Source organism: Leptosomus discolor, chromosome 5, assembly GCF_034619465.1.
Source record: "Leptosomus discolor isolate bLepDis1 chromosome 5, bLepDis1.hap2, whole genome shotgun sequence".
Classification (NCBI taxonomy): domain Eukaryota; kingdom Metazoa; phylum Chordata; class Aves; order Leptosomiformes; family Leptosomidae; genus Leptosomus; species Leptosomus discolor.
The window spans coordinates 34,650,215-34,667,047 of NC_141395.1; the positions used below are offsets into that span (position 1 = coordinate 34,650,215).

The window sequence follows — 16,833 nt, forward strand, 5'->3', positions numbered from 1 at the left end:
AGAATCCATCTGAAAAATATCCCTCTACACTAAAGTTGACAGATCTGTTGCCAGAGAAAACGTGTCAGAATTTAGTTTAGGGTAGAGCAGAGAAGAGGCCTTGTGCTACTCAGTGACTGATGTGGCCCAAGAGCCAGAGGCCATTTCTTTTAGTTCTTGGTTAGAATTTGGTTACAGTGGCTGTAACACAGGACGTGAGAAGAACGGGTTAACAGCCCTCAGAAAAATAGCTGATCTTCAGGGGGAAAGAAAAAAAAAAAAAAACAAACACACCCACACACAAAAGAGCAGCTTAAGAACAGTAAGATTCTTGAGAAAAAGTGTTTGATAACCATGCGAGCCAGCTTCGAAATGCTACTTCAGGGCTTTAGACTTATAGACTCTTCCAAGATTTCATCACCATGAAGACAGTCACCGCTTGTGATGAGTATCAAGCACTTTTCCATGTGATCTGTCCTCCCTGCAGGGAGGCAGTATGGCGTGTTGACGAGAGACTGTACAGGAACTCGGGAGGATTTATTCTCAACTATACTGACCTGCTGGGTCACTCTGGAGAAATTACTTCTCTCTGTGCCTTAGTGCGTACCCATTTGCAAAAGGAGGATAACGTGGTTCAGATCATCTTTATAAAGTGCTCGGGCCATTGTAGAAAATTTGGGCATTATTTCAGGAGGATTTTGGTGCCTTAACACAGCAAATTTGAACTTTGAGATCTACCAATGACTTGTACACTATGTGCTAGGATAAAAATAGCCATAAATCACAATTCTCAAGTACAATCTACTTTTCCAGTGCTGAACAATTTTTGCCTAAAATTCTTGTGCTAAAATTCTTGCCTATGTCCAACAACTGTGGTGTTTTGTGAATATTGAACTCTTAACTTTAAGTGACCGCTCGCTTCTGAGGTTTTGTGCCATAGCGTTGGCAGAAGCAACTGCACATGGAATAGGGACCTGTCGTGACATTGCATTTCTGCAAACAACAAACGCCTGCATTTACATTTCCCACGACAGGGCATGCGTTGAGCTGGTGTCAGTGGCAAGGCAGAAAGTGCCACTGTTCACCACAAAAGGCATCACCTACTTGTGCTCCTGTTGCTGAACTGTTGTACACCAGCAGAATCCCACCGATGCAGTATCCTGCTCCCTGGTTGATGGTAGTGCAAGAAGAGAACATACCCAAAAATTTGGCTTATCTCCTGCTCTGCTCATGCTTTGATTTGCTCTATGCTCCTTATAGCTGTTTCATTCCATTCATGTTCCTTACTACAAGCCTAATTAAGTCAGATTTACATGTAATATTTGGTTTAGTACTTTGCCTTTCACATACTTCCATTCCCCTCGCGGGTTCCAGGTGCAACTGCCAAGAACAAACACCACACGTGAGCCCAAAAGGGGGTTTTTGCAGCTTGTCAAGGCTTGCTGTAGTGCAAATACACCTGCAAGGAACACAACTGCATAGAGTGGAAGCACCCGCTTTCCCCAGGTACAGGGGAAGTACTTTAGCAGCTGAACATGGAGAGAGGAGGGAGGCGACACAAAGGGAACTGAAAGAAACGCTACAAAACCGAGAAACCCACTAAACACTATTTGATGTTACAAGTCACATTCCCCTATGCCATTTGGTCAAACAAACCTTAAAACAGATTCCCTGACACGACAATCTCTAAGAACAAGCCTAGACCATTGACAACTGTCACCTATATACTCTGTTGATATTTATATTATGTAAACAAGGTTCTGTGGAAACTATTTTTTTTAAATTTTTTTCCCAAAGGTAAGTGCAGATCCTTACTTGACACACCCAGCCTAAATCTACATCAGCATCCTCAGCTTTTGAAAAACCTCACTGATGCTCATACTTGACAGTACTCCAGCTCATCTTGGCCATACTGGAAACAGAGGGCTATAGAAACAAAAATTCAGCAGAAAAATTCCTGACCATGGACTAGAGTTCACATAGAATACAAAAAATAAATTAAGTAGTGCACAGTAAAGCCAACAACAGCTAAATATTTTTATACATCAATTATATGCAGCATGAGGTAATATTGCTCACATTATGGAGGGAGATACTTAGTTGGTTTTGCTTCTTTTGAGATAAATTGGATTTGTCCTGTGCGTATAGAAACTCCTGTAACATAACACTGAAGTAACAGAGACTTCTGTAAAATATATACCACTATTGGATAGAAACACACACGCTCTTCATTACTTATGTATACCACAATTAAACAGGTAAGTGATTTGATTCTTAGGATCTAGCTGAAGATGATTATAGTAAGCCATCTAGATTTTTATGAACCGTTCGGTTCTCCTTCCCGTTGTTGGAATCCTCTGATGGAGTGTATTGGACCTGATATTCTTGAAGAATTTTAAATACATCATGGTGTCCAAAATGTAAAGCTTCATCCATAGGAGTGTTATTCCACCTACAGGAAGGGGAAGCACAGTATTTAAGATCAGCACGTTAAGTACAAAAGCACCAAAAATCTAGTTCTTTACATACTGTGCAAATAATTAAGCCCACAGACCACACGAAGTTCAGTAACCATGAAAATACATCATAAGCTGAGCATAACCTTTTAAATAATGGGCTTAATGGCTTCACCATGGTTTTTACTCCTGTTTGCTCTGCAGAACCTACAGAGAACCAGCAGGATCCTGTTCCTTCTGCTTCCAGCGCTCAACACATTCCACACTCATTTGATGGATGCCTCTCCTCACGGGGGCTAGGGAGATGCTGTTAGAGCATCTTTCCTCCAATCTGGAAAAAAACCCACTCACCTGTCTTTGGGGAAAGGATTCACTTTACATGCTTCTAGTAGAAACTTCACAACATCCACATGTCCTGTAAGAAAAGCAGGCTTGTGAGTATATATACTTACACATATCTATGCATACCCATACAAAGTTTTAAAAAGTAGGCACGCATATCTAGAGAGTAAAGGTACTCTAAAGAAAGCTGACCACATTCCAGTAACAGACAGCAGATCATAGATAAGGAGACATTACCTTCTGCAGCTGCTACATGCAGGGCTGTTCGTGAGTCATAGTCTCTCTGCTCCATATCCATTCCTGACAGAGCAAACCTAAAAAAAAAAAAAAAAAAAAAAAAAGAGGTTACAGAGAAAAGACTTATATAATTAAAACAAGTTACAAAACTAGCATGGAACAATACTCCTATGCTAAAACGACAAAACTTCTCCTGCAAGAGGATATGAACGGTAGCAAGAGCAGATTGTACCTTCAGTTATAACGAAAGGGGCCCTTATTCCTTTGGCTTTAAAAGAAGGTAGGGGGTTACCTTTTTTCCTGGTCTCTAGTTGTTACACAGAAAAATAAAATGTCTTTGCAGGAAACATATCTGATTTTAAATCTAACATAGACAAGCTAACTCATACAAGGCAAAGTAAATTTATGCCAGCTGAGGAAATCCAGGGAGGACTCTCAAGTCTGAAAATCCTCAATAGTGTTAAGCTATTGCAAGAGTTCCTTCATTGTGCTACGGTGCTCTGGGATAGCAGAGTTAAAACTCCACACATTTATCCACCCACTAACTATATTCAGATATATACTAGCCAAATTAATATATTTATCTGGTCTCTTACCATTATTACTTTAAACTTTGCCAGATTCTATTCCTGATTTAAAAAGCAAAGCTAGATTTTCTAACCCCTCCAGCAACAATGTGCATTTTCCAGCCTGAATTTTTGTGGCAGAATTGAATTACAAAGCTAGGATCTTCTGCCATCAGTATAAAAAAAACCCAAACAAACAAACTTATTATGGAAATGTATTTCACTATGATCCAAAGAAACAGGAAACAATGGGATTGCAGGATAGCGTGAGGGCACCTTAGCGATAGTTCGGTCTCTTTTAGTTTGTTTTTGTCTGGTGGGTTTGGGGTGAACATAGTCCATCTCCAGTGCAGCTCAGATGCCCCCAAATGGACACGGTGCACATGGATATTCGTAAGTAAACAACAGCAGGTACCAACCAAGCAGCATTCCTATTCCCAACCCTGCAGGGATTTTTACCTCCGGAGTGCAGACACATCCCCCGTGTAGGCAGCGAACAGCAGATTTATCACAGACTTTACCTACAAAGAGAGATGAAGTCCAGTTTATTTAGCTTCTCTCCTCCAAAAGCAAGCAAATGGAAGACCTAGAAAAACCCAGCATGGCCAGTTTGTCCAGTGCTTATGAACTTGTTACTTTTATCCCCTTCCATGGCCGCATTTTGCAGTATAGCATAAAACACTGGAAGAATTTGTTCCAGCTTGCTTTGCTACTGGTACTTTTAGGTCTGTCTTTCCAAGGTTGAAGTCGTAAGGACAGTAAAAGAATGGTAAAACGTGCATTTCTACTCTACTGTGGTAAAAAATATGAGCCATGCTGTATGGACAAGCCATATTTCTCTCTCTGATTGCCCAATGATACCGAGTACTGAATCACACAGACAGCCTCACTCTGCACAATTCATACTACCATAAACACCTCCTAAGATAAATTCATTCCAGAAAAGTAAATTTTTAATTTTTTTTATTCCCCACACACACACACAGAAGCCTCCTAATGCTAGGAGAAATCTATGTTAGCAGAAGGAAAGAAATGGTACCGGCTTTGCTTTGTATTATAGATTTTCTTTGCAGACATCTAATATGAAGGCCTTCTTCAAATAAACAATTTTAAGCAATTCTATCACATAATGAGCCGCTACAAGAAAAGCAAGGTCTCAAGGCAGACAAAAGTAGGATGCTTTTAGATCAATCAACATGGATAAAGTCTCAAGAAAGTAGTGCTTTTCTCAGCTATATTAATTACTCTAACAAGAAGCGATACTGTTGGGCTACACCAACCTTGTCCCATGCACCTTTTTAACACGTCTTGGCTGTAACAACTCCACAAGTTTTAACAAGAGCCAAAACCTACAAGTTAGATGGTTTTACGCATCCCACATCAGCTCCTTTCATGAACTGATAAAGCCACTTCTAGGCACCATTTCACAGTGATTTCCAGTAAACTTTCCAAATGCTGCATTGCTTTTTGAGCCTGTCACTGCTACCAGCCAAGCAAGAAAGACAAAGAAAACTGATGCTGCATTGACCTTCTACAACAAGGAGCAGAAACAAACAAACAAACAAACAAATCACCGCCTACAAGCAAATCTCCCACAGATTTCTGCAAAAACACTGGCCTATTTTCACAGGGCCATAGATGAGCCAATATCTGCACCTCTTATAAACCAAAGTAGTGGAATTGCTTATTATTTTTTACACCTTAAGTATGCACTAACGCGAAGAGGGACTGAAGCAAAAGGAGACAGAGCCAGGATGGAAACCGAGCCACACTCCTTACCCCAGTATCCACAAACTCCTGCAGCTCCTTTTCAGTTTGCACTGTGAGGCTCACAGGGCTTAGGAGCCTTGCACAGCGAGTGAGAGACCTGCTCAGCAGGATCTGCAGGTCTTTACCCCTTCTCAGGAGACTCAGTTTTCCCCAGGCTGCTCCTAAACCTGACTTGCTCCAAAGGCTGGGCCCCTGGGCTCCCTCAGCACTGACCCCAAAGCACCTGGGTCACCTTTAACTGTGGCGATCCTGGTATAATTTCCCAGAGAAGCAGTACAGAGGACAGGCCTGAAGTAATCCTGCTCCTCCCATGAAGGTTTTTTTTGTTTAAAGCTTCTAAAAACAAACAAACAAAAAACCAACCCAAAAACCAGTGACCAAGAATCCCACAGCATGTCAGCAGGGGCTTTGCTCTGGGCGCAGAGCCAGCCATCCCTGGGTTAGCCCACCCACCCCCACAGCCCTTCTCCTGCCCCTGCCCAGGGCAGCTCTTCTGCAGGCTGCCCCTCAGCCAGGCTCACCGCCTCTCCAGCCCCTGGCTCCGCGCAGGAGCTGGGGACCATGGGCCCAGGCTGCCACCAGCACCTGCAAGGATGTGGGGGCTCATCACTGCTGCAGTGAACTGGCAGGTGTCACGGCAGCAGCACCACTTGCATCGCCAAGACCAGCTAAGGGCAGCAAACACCCAAGAGCACTCTCATGAGGCTTTCAGTAGGAAACACCACCGCCACACCAAAATATTAAAGCCTACTAAAAGAACGTACATCTTTTATAGCTGCTGGACTGCAGGCTGTATTCAAACACAAGCACGAAAGGGGAATTTAGTTTGATAATCTCTAAATTTCATCAGGATGATTCAGGAGTTTTCCTTGCTGAGAGAGAAGCCGAGCATTGCTGGTGCCCTGAAGGCAGACCAGGCTGGTTGCACCCACACATTTCAGGTTCCTGCAGGTGCTGAACACTCTCCCTTTTTCACGATGTAAAATGAGCAAATGACATTATGTCTTCAATAAAAAATATTTCAGAGGTAACTGATCATTTTGTCTGGATTTCTTTTTGTTTCCAGAAAATGCAAATGTGTATCAAGATAATAAAATAAAAATAACACGCATTCATTCCTTACAAAAAAACCAGCTTTCCACGTGCAGCTGAGGCCAAGAATTCCTCTGGATTCAGCTGAGCATCTTGCTAAGAAGCCATTTGCATTTGCTATAATGGTGTGACAAAATGTAATTTGGAGATTCCTGAGGCTTTCTAACACAATAATCTTGAGCAATCTAAGAGAGGTTAAACCTGCTCCTTTCTCAAGATAAATAATGTAAAATCCAAGGCCACATTATTATAAAACTGAATTTCTTGACGGATCAAAACAAAAAGAAACACAAGTCCAGACAAAAAAAAAAATCTCTGCCTGTTTAGTTCAGAAGGAAATTTGAGACGAAATATGACTGCTCTCTGTAGAACAGTAAATGTAATGGGATACAAAAAGCAGGAGAAAAGCAAATTTAGCAGGACAATTACAGCAAAATAATTATCTAAAAGAGGGCAGGTATGAACTCAAGCTGGAAAAAAGCAGACAGAGCCTAGCCATCATAGCCAAAACAAACCTCACAGAGGGCTACCTGCCCCTGTTTCAAATGAGACTTTAACGGTTCTACAGAAGAACTAAGTTGGATTTGCTAGCAACAAAACACACCTCGACCCTTAACTGCACCCACCCTATCAGCAGCATAGTCTAGGCCAAAAAATTTACAAATTTTATAAGGTATGAAATGAAATTGCTCAAATGGCAGCCATAAAACCCAAAGATGGACACAAAAAGCAAATTCAAGAATAAAATTTAAAAATCTGCAAATACCAAATATATCTTCAATTTGAAGTAAGAATATACAGTTTCTAGCATCTTCCTTGGTTTTCAAGAGAACATTAATCTAAGGAGCACATATATTAACCATCATGTAAGAGGTTATCATTTACATTGAGAAAAAGTTACTATGTGAAAATAACTTGCTGCCAGGAGCTTTGTATCTGCACAAAATCTCACTTAGGCTGCCACAAAGTCAAGCACAACCAAGACTTCAAAAATGCAACTAAAAATTTTCTACCCCCAGACTCACAGACTACTAGCCTGAAAGAACAGGTCCATTGCAAAAATCAAAAGCCACAAAAACCCTACAGTGGGAACAGCAAATATATGATTGTGGGGTTTTTAACTGTAGTGAAAAAAAAAATGGTGAAGATGAGAGATGAGCTGTACCCATTCAAACTAAGCAGGGCACAAGGGACAAGGCAACTAATTTAAGTGTTCAGAGACTGTCACCGAGTTTCTCACCCAGGGGTTCATTACATTCTTTGTGCCACATTCAACCTGACAGCCACGTATTACCTTTTTCTACTGCACAGAATTCCTTAACTATGAAAATTTAATAAAATGAGAAGAGATGGAGTCCCTTCGCTATAGAGTTGGATCAAACATTACCATACAGCTACATAGCAGCACCAAACCCAGAGCAAAAACTGTCCCACCTCTATCAAATGGGAGATAAACCTGCATGCACCATACAGAGGAACTTAACAACTCTCTTGTCATTGTGCCAGAAACACAGAGCACTACTCACTTATCTGTGATGAAACTCTCTTTGTACAACCACTCTTTCCTGAGTGCTGGATATAATCCTTGTTATCCAGGTGGTGAAACCACCAAGGAAAGGTTCCTCAGGAATATCTGTGTCATGCAACATAAAGATCAGAAGTCCCAGACTGCACACCTTGCATTTTCACCTTCAGGTTAGGAGGTGTTAGAGGTCCCGGACTCAGCTGGATGAAGCTATGATGAACTCAGTGTAGTGCTGGCAACAGTCCTGCTTCACACTGGAGGTGGCCAAATGACCCCGACCTCCAGAGGTTCCTTCCAACTAACCGTTCTGTGAATCTGTGGGTAAGAACATGAGCAGCCCAAGAAAGAAAAAAACAAGACCGTTGTTGCTGAAGAACTACACTGAGGTCAAGTTAAAGGAAGGAAACACTCGGAGCTCAGAGCGGCAGGAAGCCACACTGCTGCGGCAGACATTTCAAATAAACATAGGGGTCTAAAGGGGAGGGGGAGAGAAAAAAAAAAAAAAAAAAAAAAGGAAAACCACACCAACCCAAAACCCGAAAAGCACAAACCAAAGTGAGACACAGCACTGAAAGTTACAAAGGAAAACTGAGCATTAATGTGGCTCCTAGTCTAAAGCTTTCATATTGCAGTTATTTTAGATTAGCTCCTAAGCCTGACTGTGCTAAGAGTTTCGAAGAAGTCTCCTTCAAGCAGCAGGACTCAGACGGGAAGCCAGCTGCACATGAATGGAGGGAGCGTGGCAAAACACAAGGGCTGCCTCAGCGTTTCAGGGAGCACATGCCCCATGCACAGCAGGTACATTGCTGTCCCCCATTTCTCTGTAAACACGTTGTCGAAGTACTTTGGTATGGCATGATAGGTTTTGTTTTTCAATTTCTCAGTGAAAAAAAAAAATCCAATGAAAAAATAAGTTTAACTTCAGTATTAATATGCTGAAGGTACTTATCGCAAGTGAAATTTCAACACAGCTAATTGATCTGAAAGGCTTGACTGGTACATGGGAACAGCCTTGGTGGAGTATTTGCAACAAAACAGTCTTCCCTAGTCTTAGTCTCATGATGGCTAATAGCAAATCCCTGTGCAAGACTGGGATGGGAATCACTTCTCTCAACACAGACCAGTTTAGAGGATTTTTTTTTTTTAACATAGAACAGCATGCCGACCGCTGCCTAGCTCTAATGCTATCAACAGATCTCTCCAAACGCTTCAGAGAGCAAGCTGTTATCGTTATCGGCACTAAGATGGGAAACTGAGGCACAGAGATGGAAATGAACCGCTACGGTCTCGTGGTGAGCACGAGTGACCCGATGCCTTCTGCCCACTGGCTCACACGCTTCAGCGCTATTATAGAACAACCAAAGCCCAAGCAGGGACCAAACCCAAGCAGCTGTCATACCAGCCCCGTGCTCTGTACCTGCCTGCACGCCCCTGACACTACGGGACAGTGACTCCAGTACAGCAGGGCGAGCGTCTGCTCCGTACTCTGCTTGGGGCAGGAGAGAAAAGCTGAACAGCTGTGCATGCAAAGAAAACAAATCCTTTAGAAAAACATTAATTTAGCTCAGAGCTGGATTAATTCTATGAGAAGCTCTTAGCTAAAAAGGATACAATCTGGATTTTAATTTCCTACTGTGTCCTGCTTCCTGAGAGCGCTACCCCCGCCCAAATTCTTTGAAAACATCACAGAATTTACAATCTAAAAAAAAAAAAAAAAAAAATGTTACTTCCAACCTTACTGTTTCTCCAGGTGGCTGAGGAATACAGTCAAGCCGAATAGTTTAAAATGGTGCTGCTAAAGGCAATATAAACAAGGATAAACAAACAAAACCCCCTAAAAACTTTCAAATGCTCTTTACATGGCATTTAGGGACAATGACACAGGATAGCCTTCAAAAGAGATGTTCAAAATATTGGGGGGGGAAAAAAAAAAAAAAAAAAAAAAAAAGGTTGTTTGAATGCATATCATTTCTCAAGAACTTTAAAAAGGTTGTTTGAATGCATATCATTTCTCAAGAACTTTGCCATATCTGACCCTTACTGTGCATCAGACCCAGAGACTTCCAAATAAAAGGGGGGGGGGGAACGACAGTAGAGCTAACTGAGAAAAAACAGTCACCACTCTCTTCTCACATCTCATTTTTTGTGCTTAAAACGGGATGCAAAGTTGCCTTTTGGGAACCCTGCCCTACTGGCCACCTGGCTTGAAGAACAAAGTTTTAAATGTTCCCTTGCACAGCACAGAGGTGTGGAGATAAATCAGAATATAAACTTCAGCTCTTGCAGCCCAGGACTGCCCTAATGACAAGCAAGTGTCATACCGACCCCAGGTCCTGATGCACTGGGATCTCAACAGTGGGTCCCAGATGAACAAGACTCTTGGTGCGTAACACCCGACCACCCAGCCCCCTGACAAATGCTCCCGGCTGTAGGAGAGCTGCACTGAAATGGCAATAAAGTTCTGCAACTCTTCGCCAGTGTGGACTGCACCGGAGAAATTGGACTGACTTGTCTGGTAGCGTCTCTGAGGCACAGTTCTCCACACCTCTAAAACCTACCAACGCTGCAGCACAATTGATCTGCATTTATGATACCTTGGCTATCTTCCTTTGGCACCTGCACCAACAACCAAGGATGACGCAGCACCATTTCCCTGTTTATACAAAAAGTCTGACAGATGTCATTTCAAAACCGTGGATCCTGGCAACACATCCGTTATGACCAGGAGAAAGACGAGAGTGCAAAGTGCTCAGTAACCTCTCCGATGCAGTCCGGGCTCTCTCCTCACCCTGCCGACGGCCGCCCCTGTTCGGCAGCTGGGTCACACGGACACGCTGAACAGACGAGCGGAGGCCCCGCTTGCCAAGAGACCCGGCGCCGCAATGCCTGCTGCAGCCGCGGCCCCGCGTGCCGAGCTCTGGCGCCCACGGTGAACAGCGCACGGCATCGCTAATCCGGCTCAGCGCTGGATTAACTCTGAAATGCAAAAAATAGATTTTTAAGCTGTCTAAAGGTGAGCGTTTGTCTAGTGAACGAGGATTAACGTTTCATACTGGGAAGAGACAGACTACTATAAACTCTTCCTATTCTCCTGACCTTTGCACATGACCTAGTACTGACAAGCAAGGCAGGAGCAAAGAGTTCGTGTGCAGTCCCTCTAGGCTCACAAAGTAATAAAAGCTCCAAAACCAACAGAAATTCAACTGTACAGTGACACTGTTCTACTTTTCCTAAAGCTGATCCCCCGATGATGGTCATCTGAGTATGTAGCAAAAAGCAACCATTCCTCTTGCTCTCCAGAAAAACTGCATGTTTTTAGATGCTTATTTTATCAATGGAAAAAAATTCCTGAAATCTAAGACACCAATATAGATTCTGAAACAGCAGCGGTGACCTTTCAAAACCAGAAAAAGTAAATCTAAAGCACAAATTAAACAATCTAGTCACCCAGTTTTTACACACTGAACTTGTAATTCAACTATGCTGAAGCACAGCCTACAGATTACCTTCTCCCTGCATGTAAGGTTTCAAAATAAAACAGAAAAACAAAACCAAAAAAACCCACAAACCTGCTCAAAATGAATTTTGAAGCTTCAACTTTGAAATGAAATCTAGAACGCAAGTAGTCCCTAAAAGGACAAAAATAAACCAGGGATGAAATCTCAAAGAGGAACGCAGGTGTCTGTACGTTCAGACACTAGACAGGACCACTTACTTTAAAAATCGACCACTTTTGTATCTACAATTCATTTGCAATAAACTTGAATCTGCTCTCCAGGGTCCACTGATGAGGGTAGTGTTGGAAAAAAAAAAAAAAATTAAAAAAACCCCACTGTTCTAGTCCGCAAGAGAGTGTCACAGTTTTCCTTTAAAGCATCATTCCTCAATATGAAGGTAAGTTGTATTTTGTAGGGAAAGAAATCTCAACTGAAAGTCAGTATTTTTGCAACTGAGCTTTTGCTTTGTTTCCCCTGAAATAAAGTGAAAGTTATTACCTAAGTGTAGGTAAAACGTTTACTTTTACTTAAGACTGAACTGTAAACAAATACCCAAGCAAAACACTATGGGTTTGTCAAAAGCACTTAACTATTACTCTGTCCGCCCACTTAAGTTTCTTATAGTTTTTAAAACTGCTAGTTTTCAGTCTGGCACAAACAGATCTCTCTAACATCCAGCGTATCTGAAGAACTGAAACTGGTACTCAGATGGCCCCTGTGCCGGCGCATCACACCTATAACACCTCTCAGGCAGATGTCTCCAAGCACAGCTCAGACCACCTCCATTTCGCAGCCAAGATGTAAATGCCCGTACTCACCCATGTGCCCCACTCCGGTGCAAGCAGCCTGCCAGGATACAACACCCAAACGTCAGTGCTGTGTTTTGTTCACTGAACCCCAGACTGCTTTAGGAGCCACCCAGGTGAGGGTCGGCTCTGAAGCGGTCTCAGAGCTCACCTGGTGAGGTTCTGCCCCCGAGTATTTCTGGGGATGGACAGTCCATGCAGGCACTCTAAGCAGCCTCTGGATTAAGCCACAACATTACCTTGTTCTACAGAAAACTAACAGTTACATAAGAAAAGACAGTTTCTCTCAGTAAGTTTCTGAAGCATGCAAAAATAAGTCTTTTGGCTCAAGAAAGAGTGATTGACAGACCACACCTGTCTCTGCAGCAACCCAACGCCAACTGCCTCTAACACAGCCTCTTGCCCCAACTATGAATGAACACAAGGCTCAGAAGAAGTTCATAAAGTTAGAATTCCTTGGGAAAGTCTTTGTTCCCATTACACTATAAATAATTAAGGGGTATGTGAATAAATTAATGCATACACTTACACACACTAATGACATACGGAAATATTTGAAAATACAAACCAAGGCTGGCTGCTCCATAAAATTTTCACTTCTTCAGAACTTTTCCTCCCACCTCTTTAGTCTATTTTATGCACTACTGATCCTTGTTTCCTCATTGTAATTTGAAGAAAGTACGAAAATAACTCCAGAATCTGCAACTATTTACTCTTCTGTGTTTTGAAACCCACACAGGAAACAAGATTTCATCAATTTTTTGTCCGGTCCATTTTCGAATGCACCAACTATCACTTCTTTTCCTCTAGATGGTGCAAGCTCCTCTTTACAGCTGGGGACAGAGGATGATACCCACCCACCTCCTTCAGTTTTACCAGCTGTGGGTGCAGCATTTATTTTTGGAGCCAAAGCTGCAGGAGTAACTTTCAAAGCTGCTACCATGGAGCTTATTTTTCGAGTCTCCCTCGTGGAATTAAATTCAAATGCTGCTTGCACAGCAATTATTCACACAGCCTGTGCTGTTGGTAGAAAACTAAACTTTGCGAGTTTATAAAACTATAAAACACTTATTTATTCCTCAGTAACCGCCTTACAGTTTTCAACAGCCATGTTCAGACACAACTCGTGTATAGGCTGAAAGCTTCTTCTCCCATGAGGTATGTCTAGACTGCAGCCACACACGAGGCTGTATTTTCATGTATACATACCCAAAGCAGCTTTAAACCAACTGCGCTGCCACGGCTGCAGAAATCTCAGGCAAGGCAGCAAGCCAGTTAGTTATTCACCCAGGGTCACAGAAGAGCTCCTCAGCTTCCCCTGGGCCAGATCAGACGGCCATACAGCACTACAGTCTTTGGTCTGGAATCGCTTTGATAAGTTAACTGCATTTACGACTGCAACAGAGACCTGTGCCAGTGCTCTGTAACCGACACACAGACTCTTACTGCATCTGGATAGCGGAGCTGATTACACAGAAACAAGGAATGCATTATTTTAGTTAATATTATGGCTTTTCCATTAATTTATACTTCAGTAAATGTGACCCAAATGTGCTGGAAAATTTTGCAAATTAAAAGGGTTTTTTGAACTTTAAATTATTGACCTAACTACAGATCAGGATGGCAGCAGTCAGCAGCTGCTAAGATCAGCTACGTAGGCTATGGGGAACAAACTGCTGCTCAGCTAGCAGCAAGTAAGTGTACAAGAGAGAATTTCAAAGGCAGCCCCCAAAGGGCTAGCGTTGCCGTTACTGCCTCTCACCTCAGCATCAGACTGCACTTCGGGCAGAGCACAAAGGAAGGTGGGATAACTTACGGGACAGGTGTTACTGTTTGCTAACAAACAGAGAGATTCAGCAGAAAAATTACATGACCCTCGGAATTATTTTTTTTTTTAATTGTGTATCAAGCTGGACAAAACTCCAGCTTATTGCAACTCAACTTTTAAAATTGTTTAAAGTCCAAATTCAACCTTTTAGAATAAAGCTAGTCATTTTCTTCTTCTGACTTCCTACATTTTTGAGTTGGCTGATACATACTGACAAAAAAAAAAAATTTCTAGGGTCATAAAATCATCTGTTTAAAATGTGAAAATGGAGCGAGGAGTTTTGGCTAGTGTCTTTTCAGGGACAGGAGCACTAACATACAAACAAGCTTGTACCAGTAGCTCAGTATTAGTACTTGTCACAGAAGCTGTGCATGTGGCTGAATATAACAAAACTTTAATTAAACCAAATATATACATTGAAGATTTGACATCCGAAAACAAATCATAAACCCGTTCCTTCAAACTAAGACCAACTGTCAATCTCCTTTACTAGAGAACATATAGGCTAGAATCACAAAAGGAAGAGGGCAGCCTTCCTGGAAGCGAAGGCTGAGCAGAGATGGTTTGCCATCCTCTCTCCCCCACTACTCATCTACCAGTTTCAAATGGATTTCTACCATTCATATTTCCTTCAGATTCAAACCTTTTAGAGATAGGTCAAAAAGCTTCAAGTACTAGATTATGTCACCCAAAAGTGCAAATAATTAGAGTATCAATATCACGTTTTACAGTAAGTAGAGCTTCTTTGCCCATCTCTGCATGAAGTCCTTTTTTTTCATCAGAATACTTTAATCTAGGTATTGAAAACTATCTAAAAATGATACTTGCTACAAACTAGCACAATATCGCAACCGTTTGCCCATCTTTCCTGGTCTGTAACCACAGAATCATGGAATCATTTTGGTTGGAAAAGACCTTTAAGATCATCAGGTCTAACCATTAACCTTACACAACAAAGCCCATCACCAAACCATGTCCCTAAGCACCACATCGATACGTCTTTTGAACACCTCCGTACTATTTCGCATAAAATTTTAAAAGCCTAGGGAAGCAGTTAATTGGCAGCAGTAAGTACTTTTTCATCCAATCACATTTGGAGCCATGAAAGACAGATTAAACCAGAATTCACCTCTTCCAATGCCAACCTCTTGCTCAAGACGGCCATCAAGTGTACACAAATTTCTGGAAAGAGTCTGTCTCACTGCTATTCCTCAAAACAACATCTCTCTACCCGTGAAAAGGCTAATTCATCTTAAATGGTAACTGGCAGGAGGTGCAAGCTCTTCCAGGAGTCAAAAAAATAACCTTTAACTCATACAGAAAAAAAGCAAGAGTCATAGATAGGACTGAGCTCAGTTCTACAACTAACTCAGCCACTGCATTCACAGAGATTATTACATTTAAGTCTTCTAATTTTTAAATCATGAGACTTAGTATCTTGCAAATGAAATTTAAAATACCATCTATTTCCAATATAGTTTATGAATCCATAAGTAATAGTCTACTTCATGCTATGTTCAGTTTTGCTCAAGTGCCTGAAAGACAGTAACAACAGCACTGATTGAACTGTCCTTGAAGATAGCAAGCTGGAGAAGCAGAGACCTTGCTTCATGACAACAAACACTGTGAATTTGCAACGACTTATTATTTACAGTTCTGGCTATCGATTAATTCTAAAGCATTAGCAAACTGATTCTGTTTAAATTACAGATAAGACTATTTAAATAACTCAGAGTTAAATAATTAAACAAAACGTTCATTACATTAAGTGAAACATCTACTTACCTTCAGTAACTGAGATTCTTTCAGAAAGACCATGCCCATCTACTCCACTTCCGAGATGTGTACACCCCATGGGGTGAGCGGAGGCTGTTTTGCCCAGCCACGTTTCTCAACTCCCACACTCCCACTACTGCTTCCCCCAATGGAGGCAGAACCACCAGTCCTTCACCAACACAGACTCCAGAACTTGAGCTCCAGAGGTGGGGACTGGGTCACACAAACCGAAGTTTAGTTGAATCCCTGCGTACAAGCCTCTCCCCCAAGAATCAGGGCATTCAAAATAATTTTTACTAGAAAATACTACGTAGTATTCTAAGAATGTTCAGGGTGCATGGGTGGGGCAGTTTCTCCTGCCCAGTACCATCATTAGGGGCAGACGGTACTCAGCAGGAGACCTTGTGGGATGAACAGTGTACAATTGGTTTTGTCTTTCCCCCTTTCTAGCCGTTAAAACCACCATTAAAGATGAACTGGTTCAAGAGGTATACAGAAAAAACCCACGTAAGTCAGAGCTCAAGATTCAGAGACATCAACTCCATTAGTATTAGACCACAAGATCCAAGGAACAGAAACGTCTCTAATTGGAAGACAATTCCCGTAAAAAGGCCTCAAGACTCCCTTATACACAACTATGGTACACAATACTAAGAAGAGGTACTAGGATGGACACAGTCAATATCACTCTGTTATAGATACCCCTGAACAACTCACAGATGATCCTACATTTTTCAGGAAAAACGGGAATTAAAATTTAATCATCTTTCACTAGACCCAAGACCTAAAGTTGTCCAATTCCACATACGTTTTAACAAAACAACACAAAAAAACCAACCACCTTTTCATGGGCATTCACAAACTCATAAATCATGCCAGCAAGCACAATATTTGAAGATCTAATAAGAAAAACTAAGTTACAATAACTATACTGAATCGGGCAGTTCCTGAGAGCTGTG

At 41.9% G+C, this 16,833-nt stretch overlaps 1 protein-coding gene across 1 annotated transcript in view; it reads right to left on the reverse strand.

Annotated features, from left to right (window-relative positions):
• Nucleotides 1–1,866: 1,866 nt before the first annotated feature.
• GLS (glutaminase) overlaps nt 1,867–16,833 on the reverse strand; it is a 63,523-nt gene continuing 48,556 nt past the window's right edge. The window contains exons 15-18 of the mRNA XM_086466220.1: nt 4,040–4,101; nt 3,015–3,091; nt 2,787–2,850; nt 1,867–2,431 (exon numbers count right to left, since the gene is read on the reverse strand). Coding sequence (XP_086322346.1) covers nt 2,275–2,431; nt 2,787–2,850; nt 3,015–3,091; nt 4,040–4,101 — 360 coding nt within the window. The 3' untranslated portion in view covers nt 1,867–2,274. The remainder of the gene's footprint in view (nt 2,432–2,786; nt 2,851–3,014; nt 3,092–4,039; nt 4,102–16,833) is intronic.